Here is a 19,394-nt window from a genome sequence, read left to right on the forward strand (position 1 = left end):
CACACAATCAGAAATTATACTAAATCAAACATACTTCAAATACTGGCATACACTAACAGAGGTTAGAAATTTAATAGTTTTTATAAACTCTTTTTGAGCCAGTAATATAGAACTATGAAAACTTGCAGCTTTTGACTATGGCTTCATTATGGGATCAATACAGAATGCCATGTACCTCTACTATTGCTATAGCCAAAGATGTTCAAATAATGTGACAGGCCCGACTGTTACGGTTGGGTCTCATCTCCACCAGACTCTCTTCACTAGGTATAGAATATACGCTAAGGTTTTCTTTGGTTTCATGTTCCTTGAGACCATTTGAATTGCTCTTTACCAATTCATTACCGTTCAATCCATTAGCCTGTGGTTCTTCTTTGCTGGTATCCTTCTTTACACTCATATGTGTGTCTGGACAAAATGCCTCCTCTGGTACATCTCCCAGAGTGATTTCTTCATTGGAGGTGATAAAGTATGTATGCATCATGCCTTTACCTTTTATGAAGTTTTCTCCTCTTGGAACAAATGTATATTTTGTCTCAGTCTTTTGTAAGACCCTGGAATATATTAGGAGGAAAGTGATACGCAAAGTGGCTTATCATCCACAGCTCATCTGAGTATATCAACAGAGTATATCAACAGAGTATATCAACAGAGTACATCGACAGAGTATATCAACTAAGTGGATTAACAGAGTATATTAACAGAGTATATCAATTAGGTATATCGACTGAGTATATCGACTGAGTATATCGACTGAGTATATCGACTGAGTATATCGACTGAGTATATCGACTGAGTATATCGACTGAGTATATCGACAGAGTAGATTGACTGAGTATACCGACTGAGTATATCGGCTGAGTATATCGACTGAGTATATCAATTGAGTATATGAACTGAGTATATCAACAGAGTATATCAACAGAGTATATCAACAGGGTATATCAACAGAGTATATAAACAGAGTATATAAACAGAGTACATCAACAGAGTATATTAACTGAGTATATCAACTGAGTATATCAACTGAGGATATTAACCAATAGATTTAATGCGTACTCGTAGGTACATGAAGAGCAATGAACACACTCAGGAACTCCGTGGCTTTCCATGCGAGATGCAGTGTTTACTGTATCACCGAATAGGCAGTACCTTGGCATGCGCACTCCAACCACTCCAGCTACAACTGGCCCAGTGTGCAGCCCGACCCTTATCTTCAAAACAACTTGCCAGAGTAAATATATAGCATAGATGATATGATGGTTCTAACGTTTTCAAAACAATTTGTCACAGTAAATAGCTAGCAGAAATTCAAGGAAAGTTCCATAGCTTTGATAAATCAGTGATGCTGCAAGACAGCCGACACAATTCCACATGGATTACTGACAGAGTTCTACTGTTTTCTTTTTTTGCCTAAAAAGTAAATATGTGCAAAAACCATCAACTCCACGGCCAAAATTATAACTTTCCATTGAGTCATGCGTCCAATGACATTTGCAAACTTACAGTACCTAAATTTTTAATGATTCATAATCGTATAGTTTTACCTGTAAAGGTTGTCCTGTCGCGGGAGATTTGACATTTTGAGCAGCCATGATTGCTCCAAGAGCAAAATCAGCAACTCTCACGGCGTGGTCAGCACTTGGCTCCGGCACTCCACACACCACCATGTAGGCGTCCCCAATTGTTTCCACCTAAGCAAGCCATGCAGTGTAACTTTTTCTAACATTACAAGAGAACTTAACTTCATATATATACAAGTAGACATTTTCAGGTCCATATAAGGAGAACGGACACAAAAAGACAAGCTGCTGTAGTGCCAGAGAACTTTTTCTATGTTTATCATTTCCTACCACTCCTTCTGTTAAGCATTGTGAACTATAGCACTAAAATCTTTTAAATAAAATTCTAACCCGCTTATACGTAATTTGACAAGCAAAAGTGGGTTTTTAAAAAATTATAAAATACTTTGCAAAATAGAGTTTTTAAAATAATTCAGTGATTGCCTTTTAAATGTAGTTAGCGATTTCTAAGTTGATGGCCAGTCAAAGCTGTTAGCATTAATTTTTAGAGTTTTATCTGATAACTTTGCAATTTGATTGCAAATAGTTAGCCTCAGGACTCAAACATTAATAGGGCTGTTGTTATGTTGTTATGACAACTTCGCATTTCATGGTCTAACTAGCGGCAAGCCTGGCAATGCCAGGGATTTCTTTTCTTCTCAATCAGACAGCCACAGGTGGGTGCTCACAGGTGGGTACTCACAGGTGGGTGCTCACAGGTGGGTGCTCACAGGTGGATACTCACAGGTGGGTGCTCACAGGTGGGTGTTTACGAGGATGGTTCTCAGGTATATGACTGAGTTTTGGAACTAACTATTTTAGCAACTTTGAGGAAGGGGCTGAGCATATGGGGGTGAAGTTTGGATGCAATCAGTTGAAAATGTGGAAATGTGTAGCATTTACGCAGACACATACCACACACCACCCATCGCACCACATACAGCCACCGCCCTGCACCATACAGCATCACCGCCCTGCGCCATCCCCACCACCAAGCAAAATGTGAGATTTATTAATTGGAAAATAGAGACCACTGACTGTAATATATTACATTATTTATTATAGTTCATCATGTTTCATTTCTTACCTCATTAAACATCTTTTATCACTTTCAACTTCATCTTTCATACAAGTTATTTATTTTAGACTTTTAAAATCACATACTGAATCAAAACATTTTTCCAACTGAACTCTATGTGTCATTTGAAAACACTAGCAAAGAATTACCTTGTAGACATCATGGATGCTAGAGAGCTCATCAAACTTAGCATAGAGGCTGTTGAGCATGCCAACGATCTCCATCGGAGTACTTGCTGACGCGATGTTCGTAAAAGTAACGATATCGCTAAAGAATATTGTCACTTCTCCAAACTTCTCTGCAACACCCAAACGATCCATGAAAGTTGAGTAACATATTTTTAGAAAACATACTTAAAAGGTATACTAAGAACCTGCAGGCCAAAACATTAAATCAAAATAGCTTGGCTGATGAGTTCTCACCAAAGTAGAAAGACATATTTTTAATACATCTTTGCAACTACTATTAATATATGCATTCAATAGTTACTATTATTATAATTACTGCTGCTCTAGTAATCAACAGTAGTGCGCTGTGAGATATTGCCTGGTGAGCAGATAAAGCACAACAAATAAGTATGATTAGTGCAGGTGTTAGAGTGTCAGGCTAGTAAGCTGAATGTCACGAGTCGGAGCTTCGCACAGAAGATGTCTGACCTCTAACCCCGACTTCGGGGCTCTTATTATAGTAAAGATTCATTGTTATACCATATTGTGGTTTCAACGATTACCATTTTTATTAATATCTAAAAACTTATATGAAAGAAAATTAATACATTTTAACAGCTGCTGTTAATATGTTAATATGTTGTTATATTTGTTATACCATAGTATGGTTTCAACGATTACCAGTTTTATTAAAATCTACAAACTTATATGAAAGCAAAATAATGTATTTTAGCAGCTGCTGTTATTATGTTAATATGTTGTTATATTTATTATATCACAGAAAAAAATCAACAAGTTGTGTTTACACAGTGATGCTTGTTACCAGCTTCCACAGTTTTTCCTTGTTTGAGCTGAGTAGCAACTCTCTTGGGCAGCATTTCATGCAGCAGTCTGTCGGTCTTCGCCTTCTCATTCTCCAGCTCGAGGGCCATCTTCTTCAATTCCGCAGTCGTCTCATCCAGCTTCTTGCTGCAGTCACAAGACTTGCTTCAACTTATAGTTTATGTTACGAACGTAAATGATTAGTTGAACACTAGATATAATCAACCTTTATCCGTATATTGTATCTGCTAGAAAACTGAACACTTAAAACCCTTAGTCGAAGTTTCAAGTATCTGTCAAAAAATAATTTATAGTGTATGTAGAATGTTCATTACTGTTTCAACTATTTGTTTGGTCTGAGCAAAGGTTCACCTAGCTAGTTTTTTAATTTATACAATCACGATGAAACAATTGGTATAAGTGCTTTTTACAAGTGTTTTCATACAAATCTAAATTTTATGGCAGGTTTTTAATTCTATTTAAGTACTTTTTATAACTGTTAGAAACGTCAATTGTTTTATTATTTAGTGGCCTATGGCTAAAACAATTATGAAAAATATAAAGCGATAGACATTTTTTTCATGTCAATCCTTTTAATCGTATCTTTTTGTTTTATACTAGCACTCAGCAGTCTTGCTGCCACGAGAGATTGTCAGGGGTGCAAAGAGAATAAGAATGTGCACAATTATTCTGATTATTCTGATGCACTGGAAGGCGGACAATTAGCCCAAGTGTAGGAGTGTTGGCCTGTTAAGTCGAAAGTCACGAGTTTGCATCCTGTTTGATTCAATCTTTCTTCCCAATCTCCGACCTTGGCTTTGGACAGACGAACAGACAGATGTAGCTCTCATTATAGTAAAGAAGATTCTTCTCTTTTCATTCAATTTTGTATTTCTATTTTATTTATCCATAGTTTTATTTATTAAAATTACATGTATTATAATTTGCTCATTTTCACTTCATTCTTGTGCTACTTCCTTTACAATTTAAATAAATTTTTTTCAGGTTTTCAATAAATATTAAGTAAAATAAAGTTTTAGTTTTCAGAACTCTCTTGTTGTCTCTATCTCCCCTGTTTTAGTACGCTGATAATAAACTTATGCCCACCTGACTTCAATCTCCGCGATCCTCTGCTGATTGAGCAGCACAAGCTCCCTTGTCACATCATATATAGGAATATCAGATAGATAGATGTTATGCTGACGCAAATCTGCCAAGCTTTCTATCCGTGGTGAGCCAATAAAAAAGAGCATTTTGTTCAATGGCTCCGGAATGATCTGACCTAGATAGGAGAATAAATAATCAATACAATACAAACAATATCTGTCAAACCAAAACATGCTACTCATTCGCTCTAGAACAAACTAACCTATGTAGAGGAAATAATTTTCCGGTTACAGAACAATTTGACCAATATAGAGAAGAAAGTTTATTGATTCCAGAACACCTTGACCTATATAGAGAAAATGTTTTGCTGGTCACAGACCAATTTGACCTATATAGAGAAAAAGAAACATGCAATAGCTACCAAACTAAATATTTTTTGCTTATTTGGCATTTTTTATACATGGAGACTGTAAAGAACAAAAAACAATAAGTTATCCAGCGCTGACACAATTTGAGAGTGAAAATAAATATGAACCCGGCTGCCGCTAGAGTGTATTTCCTAGCTAAGCTCCGACCTAGATTATGTCTCTCTGGAACTTATCTATATTTGAACTAAATATTGAACCCCAAATAATTCCCAGAACCCCACCTCTTAACACTTAATCTCTTAAGAGAGTGAGAAATAAAAAGAAGACAACTACTTATTCTTTCAAACCTTTCAGAACTAAACATGGTTGCGCTGAGTCAGGAGGTGATTTAATCTGCAGCAGAAATACGGCATTTATGAAATGAATGATGTTGGTGTAGCAAATAGACATCATTGGATGAGTCATCACGAACACATCAGTCATCTGAAGCTTTCGCCCTTCTTTATTGGCTTTCAGAATTGCTGGACAAACTCTGTCAAGGCCGTCGCCTGTCTGCATGATGGTCATGTTCTCATCAAATAGGATGTGATACGGAAACACCGAGCAGAAAACATCTACAAATTAGCAACACTAAAATACATGTGCTGTCATCGGTACCTACATACCTACATCTTCGACATGCTCTTTTGCAGCCTTGACCTTTTCTAGACCTACTTTTGGTTAGAAACCTCTGCTAATTATTGTCATAGTTTATACACATGTATTTTGCTATTTTTACATATTTGCAAAAAAGATGCAAAGTTTAGCATTGCACTAAAAATAAAATAAGTCTGATTAGAATGCAAGCTTTCCGACCATTTTCAATACTTCAAAATAGGTTTAACAGTATGATCGTAGCATCACAACATAAAACCAGGTTTGCTTTCTTGTGACCAATATTGACAAATGTATTGAATAACAAAACAACAAGCAGGGTAGGGCTGTGCTTGGGTCATTACTTATTTACATGTACTTGGCAGCTTACCAGCTCACAACAGTAGCGTACAACTTACCAGCCCGCAACAGTAGCGTACAGCTTACCAGCCCACACCATTAGCGTACAACTTACCAGCCCACAACAGTAGCGTACAGCTTACCAGCCCACAACAGAGGCGTACAACTTACCAGCCCACAACAGTAGTGTACAGCTTATCAGCCCACACCAGTAGCATACAACTTACCAGCCCACACCAGTAGCGCACAACTTACCCGCCCACAACAGTAGCGTACAACTTACCAGCCCGCAACAGTAGCGTACAGCTTACCAGCCCACACCAGTAGCGTACAACTTACCAGCCCGCACTAGTAGCGTACAACTTACCAGCCCACACCAATAGGGTACAACTTACCAGCCCACACCAGTAGTGTACAACTTACTAGCCCACACCAGTAGTGTACAACTTACTAGCCCACACCAATAGGGTACAACTTACCAGCCCACACCAGTAGTGTACAACTTACTAGCCCACACCAGTAGTGTACAACTTACTAGCCCACACCAATAGGGTACAACTTACCAGCCCACACCAGTAGGGTACAACTTACCAGCCCACACCATTAGCGTACAACTTACTAGCCCACACCATTAGCGTACAACTTACCAGCCCGCAACAGTAGCGTACAGCTTACCAGCCCACACCATTAGCGTACAATATGATGGGATACGGTGCAGACTTACCATGATACACTGCGCCAACTGAAAAGGTCATTTTACATTTTTATTGTCTTTTCAACAATAATAATACCTACTTAACTAATGGAAGACGATTTCAAGGTAAGTCACGGCTTCTGACATAATTTTATACAATATTAACAGTAAGCCCTGTTCATATCCAGGATCTCTTTCATTTTCATCAAATAGCCTGCTAGTGGGTGTTTAAAAGGCTGGTTCTAAACACCAGATGGAGCTTTGAAACCAAGTATTTTGCTGGCGGAAGAAACGGAGCACATGAGTGTGAAGTTTGGATGAAATTGATAGAAACGCACAGCTTCTATGCGGACTAACAGACAGACACACCATGAGAAAGAGGGATTTATTAATATGGATTTAGGGACAATTAATCTTTTCTGAAACCAATAGTCTAATAGAAACATATTTCTATTTTATTTAACAAACCTCATTTAGATTGTTTACATTTTAATGTTTAAAAAGCTGACCTTCCAAAAATTTTGAATTAAGATTGAACCCACAACATTCCAGCTGGGTGGTCTGAGTCTGGGTGGTCTGAGTCTGAGTGGTCTGAGTCTAGGTGGTCTGGTTCTGACCCAATGCGTAACTATAGTGTCATCATTTTATCATAAGTATTCTAAATATTGTGATGAACAGAGAACCCCATAGAAAACTATCGATACACTCAAATTTATAGTACAGACTCACTTTCTGATAGATTATAAGCTGTCTTCAGGGCAGCCTGTTTCTTGGCCCTAGCACTCGCCATCCTCACCAGACCTGCAATTGCACATGAACCAAATTATAAATTGTTTAAGTTACAACACTGTTTTATTATTTTTATATTATTTTTACTTTGTAACAGTTCCTCTAAATTCACTTTTAACATTTTAATGTTTTAACAGCCTTTGTCATATGTTGGAAAGTACTTCATATTTTTCATCATCTTTTAACTTTGTAAAATGCAAAAATTCCTTTCATCATAAACAGAATCAGCCAATGAGACACAAGCAATGCATTTTTAATAAATTCCATCATCCTTGATGCTATCAGAACCCTATATTGAGCATATCCATGTCCGCATTGGCCTGCATATGCACAAACAGCTGCACACTCTGTCGGTGACACTAGTAATGGTTGCTCAGGTACAATGAGAACAAGTTTGAATCTTACTGTTATCCACACTGAGGCCCTCGATAGAAACAGCGCTGGTCTTTGGAACATCATTGTGTGTGATGTCAAGCTCAAACATAACATACTCTTTGAATGAATCATCATGAACTCCCTCGATGACAGAGGCGATGTCTTCTGTCACCTTCAGCACCTGGCATTTGACAGTGCAGTTAAACAGCCTCCTACCAACCTCTCTCACCAACCCTGCATAGAATTGTCAAAGAATTGTCAAAGGTAAATAATTAGTTTTTTTCTATTATCAAAACTTTGAGCATGTTTATTAGAAATAGACAGTCAGTTTTTAACTTTGTATAAAGTAAGTGTGTTGAAGATTCGGTTCATGAACGTACGGAAAAGAGATGGTGAGTCAAAAATGTTTCATAGGCTTAGGATAGGCCTTTGAAGTGCGTGAAAAAACTTGGTGTGCTTTCGCCTTTCTTACACCTAGGTCCTAGAAGATGCATGACTGTAGTTTAGGTTCTAACCGTGCACCTTCCAGAGTTTTCGGAAAATCGAAGTAGCTATTGCAATGCTTTTGGTACATGATGATACACAATAATTGACTGCGGCAGAGTTCGCAAACAGTAGATAAGCGTATGTATTGTTGTAAGTATCGTCTTTATAAATATTTTACAGTTTTCAGGCTACAATAACCAAATGTTGCTCTTTTAACAAATCAGCTCAGCTTATATACCAACAACATTCTGCTGAAGGTATTTATGCGCCATCGATACGGTAAATATCATGTCGCAAATCACATGATACTAAAAAAGTCATACAGGGAGATAACTCTAAGTTTATGCACACGAATGCTTATTGCATTTCCGATGATAGATCAATATTGTGTCTCCTGTTGTCATCAAAGGTACATGTAAAGAATCTTAAATCTACATTGTATATATGCAATCTATGTAAATCTATATATGTACAATCTATGTGAATCTATATATACAATCTATGTAAATCTACATATACAATCTATGTAAATCTATATATACAATCTATGTGACTCTATATATACAATCTATGTAAATCTACATATACAATCTATGTGAATCTATATATATAATCTATGTAAATCTACATATACAATCTATGTAAATCTATATATACAATCTATGTAAATCTATATATACAATCTATGTAAATCTCAGTGTTTGTTTGTCTTTTTGTTGGTCTGTTTCTTGGTCTTTTTAGTTTCATCCGTGCGTCCAGTTAAAGAAATTAAAATCCAACAATGAAAATTCTGTATTGCACTGGATTTGATCTCGATACCTCCAGATCTAGAAGCGGCTAGCTTAAGGCATCCAATTAAGCATAGTGATTAAAACAGTCAAGCTATTCATTGCATTGGTTAAAATAATCACGCTTGAAGAGTTTGGGTTTATTAGCTAGCGCTGCTGATCATTAGCTAAGGAGTAAGTTACTCAAACTCAGTAGGTAATTATTTTATTACCCGTGCAATGCCAGGCATTAGGCTAGTTTCCTATTACAATATTATAACAACCAATATAAGGTCAAAGAGGCCTCAAATCATTCTATATCCTTAACAAACTTGTCCACAAAATATTGCTTTTTATTCCCAATATTGTTTTTGTTTAGAATATGCTATGCTTTCCTCTACGACGCGCCATTTAAACTGAAAATGTTTGATAATCAATCTTGGATTATCCATACAAACATCAGCATATGGACTATCATGCGTATATCAACACATTGTTGTATGACCAAAATTTTAACACACCATCACCTCAGATTAATTGTTCCCTGAGAATATGGCAAATATTGCGCAAAGTTGTAAGAAAGGGGAAACATTTTTGGAACCTTTTACAATAGGATAGAGTCCCTTGCGATATGAGTAGTAGTGTAGGTCAAGGATTCCATCTTCCTTTGTCACTGTTCTGAAATGAAATCAGTTTTTTTACCAAAACAAACTTAATAAGGAGGTTTTAGCTATATGTTTGTCCTTTCCGATACATATCATATACCATCTATCATCTATCATCTATCATCTATCATCTATCATCTATCATCTATCATCTATCATCTATCATCTATCATCTATCCTCTATCATCTATCATCTATCCTCTATCATCTATCATCTATCATCTATCATCTATCATCTATCATCTATCATCTATCCTCTATCATCTATCATCTATCCTCTATCATCTATCATCTATCATACATCAAGCAAAATGTAGCCTGTACAACTGCTACAAGTAGAGTTGTGGGGATTACAGACTGCACACACTAATATGAGTGCGGCAAGGTACTTCCTGCTTTTCTGGATTAACTAGGTATTATTGTTTCATCCAATTATTATTGTTATTATTGTTATAGTTACTAGTAAGGTTGCCTGCCAGTTACTTGCACCGTGAGAGATTGTGATGAGTAATAAGCATGTGCATGATTATCTAGAGAAGTGGTAAGGTGACTGAGTGGTGTGGTGCTAGCTTGCTATTTGAATCTGATGCCCCCGGCTTGATTTCGGTGCGACATAATGTTTTTCCTAACGCTCTCAGCGTGGCTTCGAACAGACAGACAGTCAGGCAGACAGATGGACAGACAAACAGACGAACAGACACGGCTCTTATTATAGTAATAATTACTTAATTCAACTTTAGAGTCGCTTAGAGTTTATTGGCAATGCCGCATCTTCCAGAAAGGCATTTAACAGTAGAAAACTGCCGAACTGGATTCATTTTATGCATATTCCACTTTTGTTATTATAATTGTTATAAGAATTTTGAATTGCTAGAATTATCATTGTTATTATTATTAAAATTAACATTAGAATCATTACTATCAGTATTGTCATACCTTAAATACTTGTACTACTAGTTACTAACATTAATACAACTAATAGTTATAACACTAATGATAACAATCTTTGCTATAATAAGAGCCGTGTCTGTTCATCTGAAACCATGCAAAGAGCGTTCGGGAAAAAGATTGCATCGCACAGTGATTGAACACTCATGTTTGAATTACTAACCAAGCGCTTCCATCAAACCACGTGGCCATTTTACTACATTTTGGAATAATTGCGCACATAGTTATTACACCTGGTGATCTCTCACAGCGCATGGAGCTGCCGGTGTACTAGTCTGTAATAATACTAACAACAATAATCATAGTAACAATAATTGTAATAATAGTGAGATGAAAGAGTATGGTATGTACGAAAACAAGAATCATGGGAAGATGTGTCGGGCAAGATCAGAGGAACTATGAGAGAAGGTTGAAAAAAGGTGAAAAAACAGTAACATCTAGAAAAAACATGCAGATTGACATTTAAGAAAAATTTGGAGAGGAGAGTCATGACTAGATGAAGTGGACCTAAAGAAGTCAATGCTATAATAGTGGGAACAAAAGTTTGGAAACGAAACAGTAGGATTGCGGTCATGAGTGAAAAATGCAGACTATGGCAGGCTACAGAACGTGTGATGCAGAGTTTTGAATGATATTACAAGATCAGCTATCACGCCTGAGGTCACTATTACTACGGAGACAGCAGCTGCCATTATTTGTAATAGACCTCAACACTGAATAAAGTCCAGCTATAATGCCCACGATAATGCCTAGTAATTAATTCCCAGGCATGATAACTACAGAGTAATTATATTTTACTATTTTTGGAGACATATTTTTCTTCTGAGCACTATTAACCACAATCAAGTTTAGTTGGTTTTAACTTTAAAACATCCTGGCAATCAGATAACCTCAAACATCAAAAACAATCACAGATGATAGAAAAATTACTGATACTTTCTGATAAAATCTGCTAAAATTTTGTGCAAGTTGCTCTTTAAGGGAACTCATAACTGTTTAAAGCGCTTGGAATGATGCAGATTATAAGAAAAGCAGTGCAATTTATTGATATCCTTATTATTATTATTATTACTAGTGGCTCCGTTACCACACAAGCTACCATAGTCTCAGCAGTTGCATCACACAGTGCATGTATATCTTTTGACATATATTACTCGTAGAACCATACAGTACACAATTCTGCATATTGTGCCTAGTGTTCCGCTAATATTAGAGATATTCTTACTTTGAGTGTTATTATTATCCTTTACTATTATTAAGATATTGAACAGCTCTCGCTGGATGTTATACTGTATCCATTCGGAACCCTCAAACTTACATACACAGCATCCTTCCTAGTATGTTTGCTGAACCACATAGAGCAGTTTGCCACGTTGTCCGGTTTTCTCTGGTCAACATGATGTCTATCACCATCATTATTGTTATAATAACAATAATGATTATTATAATAACAATTATATTTATATTATATTTAACATTGTATTTAAATTATACTTACTTGTATGTAATATTATATAAATAATATAATATATTCAAATTTATTTATATTTAAATTATATGTACTAGAAATTCCCGTCATACAGCCCACGACCAAAGTTATATTGGAAAAAGAAAGGGTACTGCTGATTGAGAAATGCAATATTAGCAGTCAAATGGCACTGCAGTGCATTAGGAGAACTGCAATAGTAGCTGCAATGGTAGCTGTAATGTACTAGGTGTTATTATGTACAACAAACAGCAATAATGAAAGGAAAAGATTATATGTTTATATCTCTTTCTTGCAATAGGAGAAATGCAATATTAAAAGTAAAATGGCAAGCTGCTGTGTAATATACACAGGCTGGGGGGGCTGTATATCATTGGTCATAGCAACCAATATCAAGAAGTTGTGATATTTATCTAGATTTCTGTATTTATATCTAAAAACTTATGCTGAATTTAAAAATCTAAAAAGATTTTAGCTGGTTGTCATAGAAATAGATGTAAACCTATAAGAAAATGTAGGCCTATTACTTAATTTTACAGATATTAAAAATGGCTTGGCAGTACCGCGATATTGGGCACCGCGGCAGTATCATCAACAAAATCTTTAGAAAAATAATAACAGTAACATATTGCACAACATCGGTCACTATATACTTCGATCTTGTAAATTCGAATGATTATTCTTATAACTAAATCTTATAATAATTTTATAAAACCGAATAATTATTCTTACAATTAAGTATTGTAATAATCTTATAAGAATCATTAGAAAAATATCATCGTCATTTCCTTTACTTTCACTGCTTTGGACATCATTTGGAATACCAAAGTAGTCATTATAAGTGTCCAAAATGTCAGAGTCCAGTAGAATCAGCAAAAAAGAAACAATTACTTCTCAGCACTTCTACGTTAATTACAGAAACCTTCGGCAATTGGAGAATGGCATAGACTAGTGAAATGTGCACGTTTTTTTCGTGAAATGCGCACAACTTAATGGTTCTACTCTCTGTCGCACGGCCTTATCGGCGTTTTGTTAGTCAGTCTTAATTTCGATTGAAAAAGGTTTGTCAAGTTTTAATGATGATTTTAGGCCACATTAATCTGTCTATTTATGTATAATCCGATCAGATGGATTAGTTTTAGGATATTGCATCAACTTTTCAAAGACTTGGTAACATATTTAAATAGGTTTGTATGTGTTTTGTATCATTATTATACTTAAACGACTCTACACAGAAATGGTTAAATTTTTTGATAGGATTTCAGTACAAGGGTTTGGTAACGGCCATTGACGGATAATTTTTCGGGAGTTTTGTGCACATATGCATTTATTATAAAGCTTCCAAACAATCGTTTCACTCGTGTTTGGTTGTAGGAATATTATATATTTGTTAATATTTATGTTACATTTATATTATATTCAACGATTAAATTGTTATTATGATTATTATAGTTATAATAACAATATTAGTGACAGCAATAATTGCTGCCAATAATATTATTGGCATATTAAACAGTAATGACATTATAAGTACGTATATGCCTTAGCATCAGTATAGTTATTATTCTCCACAACATTATTATTATTGTTATTGCTATATATGACTCTATATTGTTCTAGTGAAATTAGAAGAAGAAAGAGAGCTTACCTGAAGGATGGAGCTTCAATATTCTTATAAGAGAGCTGTAACAAGGCGTGAAGCGAGTCCAGGTTCTGTATGAACGTCTCAAAGTCTCCACCGAGTGTAACCAACATTTTGTCATAGCCATGTTTGAGACAATACTCAAGGAAGTACTCTCCAAATACCTCCAGCACCACCGTTATATCTAATTCTACATGAGTAGACCAAGTGTGTTAGGAAATGAATACATGTCGAGAATGGCGGTACATGGTGAATAGATGTTAAAGCGTTTTTAGTCTCAGACTTATGTTTAACTACATTTTCTGTTTTTGAAATAAAATCAAAATTCTGTATTGTGTTATCCAGTACAATAGTGGCATCCAGTACAACAGTGGTATCTGGTACAACAGTGTTATCCAGTACAATAGTGGTATCTGGTACAACAGCGTTATCCAGTACAACAGTGGTATCTGGTACAACAGTGTTATCCAGTACAATAGTGTTATCCAGTACAATAGTAGTATTTAGTGCAATAGTGGTATCCGGTACAATAGTGGTATCTGGTACAATAGTGTTATCTAGTACAATAGTGGTATCTGGTACAATAGTGGTATCTGGTACAATAGTGGTACCTGGTACAATAGTGCTATCCGGTACAATAGTGGTATCTGGTACAATAGTGGTATCTGGTACAATAGTGTTATCTGGTACAATAGTGTTATCCGGTACAATAGTGTTATCTGGTACAACAGTTTTATCTGTTGCAATAACTGTTGTTAAACTCAACAGGCTATTCAGCTATATTGCCTAGGTGCTGGCTAAGAGGAACTGCAGGCATGGGAAAAGTGGCTCAGTGGGGATCTTTGCAACTTGTTCATGAAATACTCAGCGATTTACTTTCATAACAAACCGATGTAGGCATGTTGTGAACAGGTAATAAGATCGTTTTATTTTTATGGTACTGATAAAATAATTGTCTACTCTACATAGAAGAAACAATTCCCGACTTGGTACATGATATACAGTGTACATGATATACAGTGTACATGATATACAGTGTACATGATATAAAGTGTACATGATATACAGTGTACATGATATACAGTGTACATGATATACAGTGTACATGATATACAGTGTACATGATATACAGTGTACATGATATACAGTGTACATGATATACAGTGTACATGTATATATAGTACTAGTTGAATGCCCGGTGTTGCACGGGTAACAAAAACAAGTTCTGCACAAAAATTTACTTTTAATCAACGTGTACAACATTTACTATTCTAACTTTTAAATGAAAGTGTTTGTCCATTTCTGTGTGCTATGTTTATTTCTTTGTACAGTGTTTATTTCTGTGTACAGTGTTTATTTCTTTGTACAGTGTTTATTTCTTTGTACAGTGTTTATTTCTTTGTACAGTGTTTACTTCTTTGTACAGTGTTTATTTCTTTGTACAGTGTTTATTTCTGTGTACAGTGTTTATTTCTTTGTACAGTGTTTATTTCTTTGTACAGTGTTTATTTCTTTGTACAGTGTTTATTTCTTTGTACAGTGTTTATTTCTTTGTACAGTGTTTACTTCTTTGTACAGTGTTTATTTCTTTGTACAGTGTTTATTTCTGTGCAATTCATAGTGTATCGGCTGCAGTGCCAACTACAGCTCTATACCAATTGCAACAGTATTGTTGACCACGTGAGTTTAAGCAATGGTTTTCACGAATGGGTACATATTTGTTTTCTGGTATGGTTTCACACATAACGGTAGTTGAAGTGTTAAGCGTGAAGCCATGAAAGATTGGCAGGTGTAATAAGTATGTGCACAATTATTCCATAGTATAGTCAGTTGAACAGCGTAGTGTCTTGGGTAAATGCCTGTTTGCAGAACTGAAGGTTATGAGTTCATATCCAGTGCAAAGCAGATTTTTTATTCCTAAAACTTTCCCACTATAATAGGACATGTGGACAGACAGATAGAATGCTGACAAATGCTGAAATTTATATATATAGAGAAGGATAAAATAAAATTATGAATATTAGTGATATTATATATTATGTATATATATTTATATACACATATATATTTGGCACATGCGTACATTATACATTAAATAGGAGTTGCTTTCTCTGTATAAAATAGACAACACTTTCTATTAGAACCATGTCTTTATCATTGCTTATTAGACCTTAAAGACTATCTGTTCGAATCAAATTTTTCAAATACTTTGATCTAAATATTTAATGGCGAGGTGGAAATTTTGTAACCTCAACAGTATTATGGTTTAGTCATTTGTCTGAACAAAGAGAACTGATAGACTAAAGCCGATTATGTATTGCTGTAGACTATAGCCATTTTTATGTGAGGTGCTCTTATTCTTCTTGTCAGTATTACTAATCCAAAAGGGTGTTGAGTTTTTGTCTGAATAGAAGGTAATGGTGGCAATGTAAAGTTGTTGTCTCCCTAGCTCATTGAATACGTAGTTAAGATGTTTTTAGATCTGGAAGTATCCTAGAATAACAGTCACAATCAATGTTATAATTTTTAGCAGACATCTATTTTGGGTGCTCTAAGCGTTATTTAACAGAGTTTTCCCCACCTGATCAAGATCTATAGACTCAAACAGATGGAATAGGATCACTGCCAAATATAATAGGCCACCTCATGAAGCAATGATTAACTGTAGACTTAGTTACTTAGTTAATTAGTTTAAAGCATTATCAAATCAATTATGACCTGACCTTTTTAATTATTAAAAACTGTTTATTTTTTCTCACCAAAAATGTTTGTACTGATAAGAAGAAACCTTCACTTTTTACATGATAGGTCAGTGAAAGCTTCACAGCTTTTAGCTTCTGTCTTTGCTTTAAAAGAGATAACAACTAGCTCACAAATTTCTGCTTTGCTCTATTACAAAACCGCTGACTGAATAATTTATATAAACTGGTATACAGAGTTCAGACAGGAAGATCAAGAGGAGACGACTTGGATAAATTACAAAACCAGGTTTCATAAGTAGTCGCAGCACCAACTTGTAAGCTTTGAGGCCAAAATCATCAAATATGATGTGTTTTAAAGTTTACAGGATGTTCTACTGCCATATCGGTTACCTGTTACTCTGTTGGACGAAGTCACTAAGTAACTTGCACTGAATGATTAACTACCCATTAGCAAACAATAAACAGTTTCATTTGACAAAACAAAAAATTTAGAATTTACAAATCAAAAGGCAATTTCTAGCTTTTTATTAGTTCTCATAATCAAGTGATAGTTCCAATTATTAGAGAGTATAAGAGTCTCAAAGGTCATACCAGGTTGGCTAGGAAAAAAGGAACGTGAATTGTAGAGCATGAAAAGAAGATTGTCATATTATGTTTCACTCATGACAATAACTCCCACATTTATAACTGGTTGTTTTGCAGATACAGCCAGTTTGAGGTCATACCCTATATCTATTGTTACTCTCTATTGAATATCTCTATTCAATTTGTTAACCACAAGTCTGTTATAGTCTCTAGGGCTCGTTTGCTGCAGGACTTTTAAGCAATTAATCAATGATAATGACAACTTTGTGCTCAGCATGCAAATTTAGAAAACAAAAGCATAAAAATATTTTCAAAGGAAGTGATAAATTTGCACTTCCTGTGATACACCGCTAGAGAGTATCACAGGGCATTTATACAAACTATTGCAGCACTCTCAGTTAGGTTTATGATGCATTCTGTCTGGAGAATGAAGCCCTGAGTTTGCTTCCACATCATCTCCATTATTTAGAAAAGTAATTTCTTGTCCCCACTGTACTTATTTCTGTTTTATTATGTTTAAAGAAACTTCAACATGCTTGCTTCAGTTAAAAAAAGTTAATAAAAACTTTAACCAAATTTATGTGTGTTTTCTTCTTTCTGAAATAACGCAGCATGTTTACGGAAGTTTGTTTATAAGAGGCTCTTGAAATCGTTTAGGAAGAATAATAAGCCTGAATATTTACACTATTTTTATTTATGAGACGAATTCAACAATGGACCAATTCTGTTAAATGCCATTTTTAAGAATTTGCAGTTGTCCTATCTTTTTTGGTGCTATCGATAGGATGAATATTCAGAGCGTTCGATTTAATTAATGTTGAAATACAATAACTTATGGCCCAGTTGCATTGAATTTTACTTTAAATATTCTGATTTAATATAATCTAACCCAGTCTAGTGAATTTCTAACTGAATTCGATTTTAAATTTAATTTTGATTGTTTTAAATTTTCAATATAATTTTACTTTTAATTTTTCACTTTAATTTTAATTTTAACCTTAATTTTAATTCTAATCTAATCAGGCCTCAATTGGTTAAGCACAATAAAATTGGTGAACTAGTGGACATATGTGTAAGGCCCGATATTCCTTACAACTCGACTATTAGAGGAAAAGGAACAAAAAGAAGGTTGAGAAGGTAAAGAATCAAAACTACCTGCGACAACTGCAACAGATTGGATTAGCCTCATGGTAGGTTCATCGCTGTACTGGTGGAATACCATGAAGTCCTTGAGTTCATCTATTTTTGACACTTCCCTGAACAACAGAAATGTTTCTTCTATAGCTGACAATTTAATAATATAGTACTGGTTAATTAAGTGCTAAATATCATATACAGAGAATTTAACTTATTGACCACTTCAGAGGTCGTAGCGAGCACGAAGCTGGGTTACGGACTAACTAACTTTAAACTTTCTTAGATTTTGGCATCTTCATCAAGTTGACAGTGTAGTGTGTTGGTAAAGCAAAAGGTAAATAATGGGCTATGAAAAAATACTTACACGATTTTCTTCCATGTTTCCTTTCCAAACTTCTCTAAGATCAGAGCTCGAACACAGCAATGAATCTGTCCGTACTAAAGAAACATAAAGTCCCAATTTCACTATGCAAATTTAAAAAATCATATTGCATCCTCACTATGTTTTTTATTCATAATGTAATTTATTGTTTTCAAATTTTACATTCCCAAAACCTTATCGCTATAACTGGACATGAATGATAAACCAACAGACAAACGACAAACACTCAAATTTATAAATAGATTTAATATACTAAAAAATCTAGGAGTGTTATAGTAAATTAATCAATTATGATTTTACTCTGAATGAAACAGTAATTATGTTTAACTTATTGTTGACACATATTTAGAAACATAAATATACTTAATTGATTAATTTGTTCAAGTTTGCTATTGCACTTAGGCTGGATCACACTGTGTAGCCGTATGTCAGGGTTGTCCTCTCAATGACTATTCATCGACTATGTACCCCGTAAACCTGTGGCATTGCTGAGGCAACGTGGTGACCGACTCTCGCGTATTGCCTAATTTATATCTTTCTTTATGGTATTTGCTGCGGGACTAGTGTCTCATCGTTTCAGCTACAGCCTTATCTACCGTAATGAGAACATTATGTCGTGAGCTATCCGCCGATGTAAAC

General features: G+C 35.1%; 1 protein-coding gene across 1 annotated transcript; it reads right to left on the bottom strand.

Moving 5' to 3' along the window:
• Positions 1–202: 202 nt before the first annotated feature.
• On the bottom strand, positions 203–19,241 carry LOC137405028 (guanylate cyclase soluble subunit beta-2-like). Its single transcript, XM_068091252.1, has 14 exons — positions 19,224–19,241; positions 18,738–18,811; positions 18,389–18,492; positions 13,956–14,139; positions 9,810–9,886; positions 7,986–8,189; positions 7,521–7,592; positions 5,452–5,718; positions 4,737–4,911; positions 3,631–3,776; positions 2,790–2,938; positions 1,548–1,694; positions 1,060–1,214; positions 203–554 (listed from the first exon to the last, which is right to left on the bottom strand). Exons 1-14 carry the CDS (start codon positions 19,239–19,241, stop codon positions 203–205), a joined length of 2,124 nt encoding a protein of 707 aa, XP_067947353.1.
• Positions 19,242–19,394: the final 153 nt, after the last annotated feature.

This window comes from Watersipora subatra, chromosome 9, assembly GCF_963576615.1.
Source record: "Watersipora subatra chromosome 9, tzWatSuba1.1, whole genome shotgun sequence".
NCBI lineage: Eukaryota > Metazoa > Bryozoa > Gymnolaemata > Cheilostomatida > Watersiporidae > Watersipora > Watersipora subatra.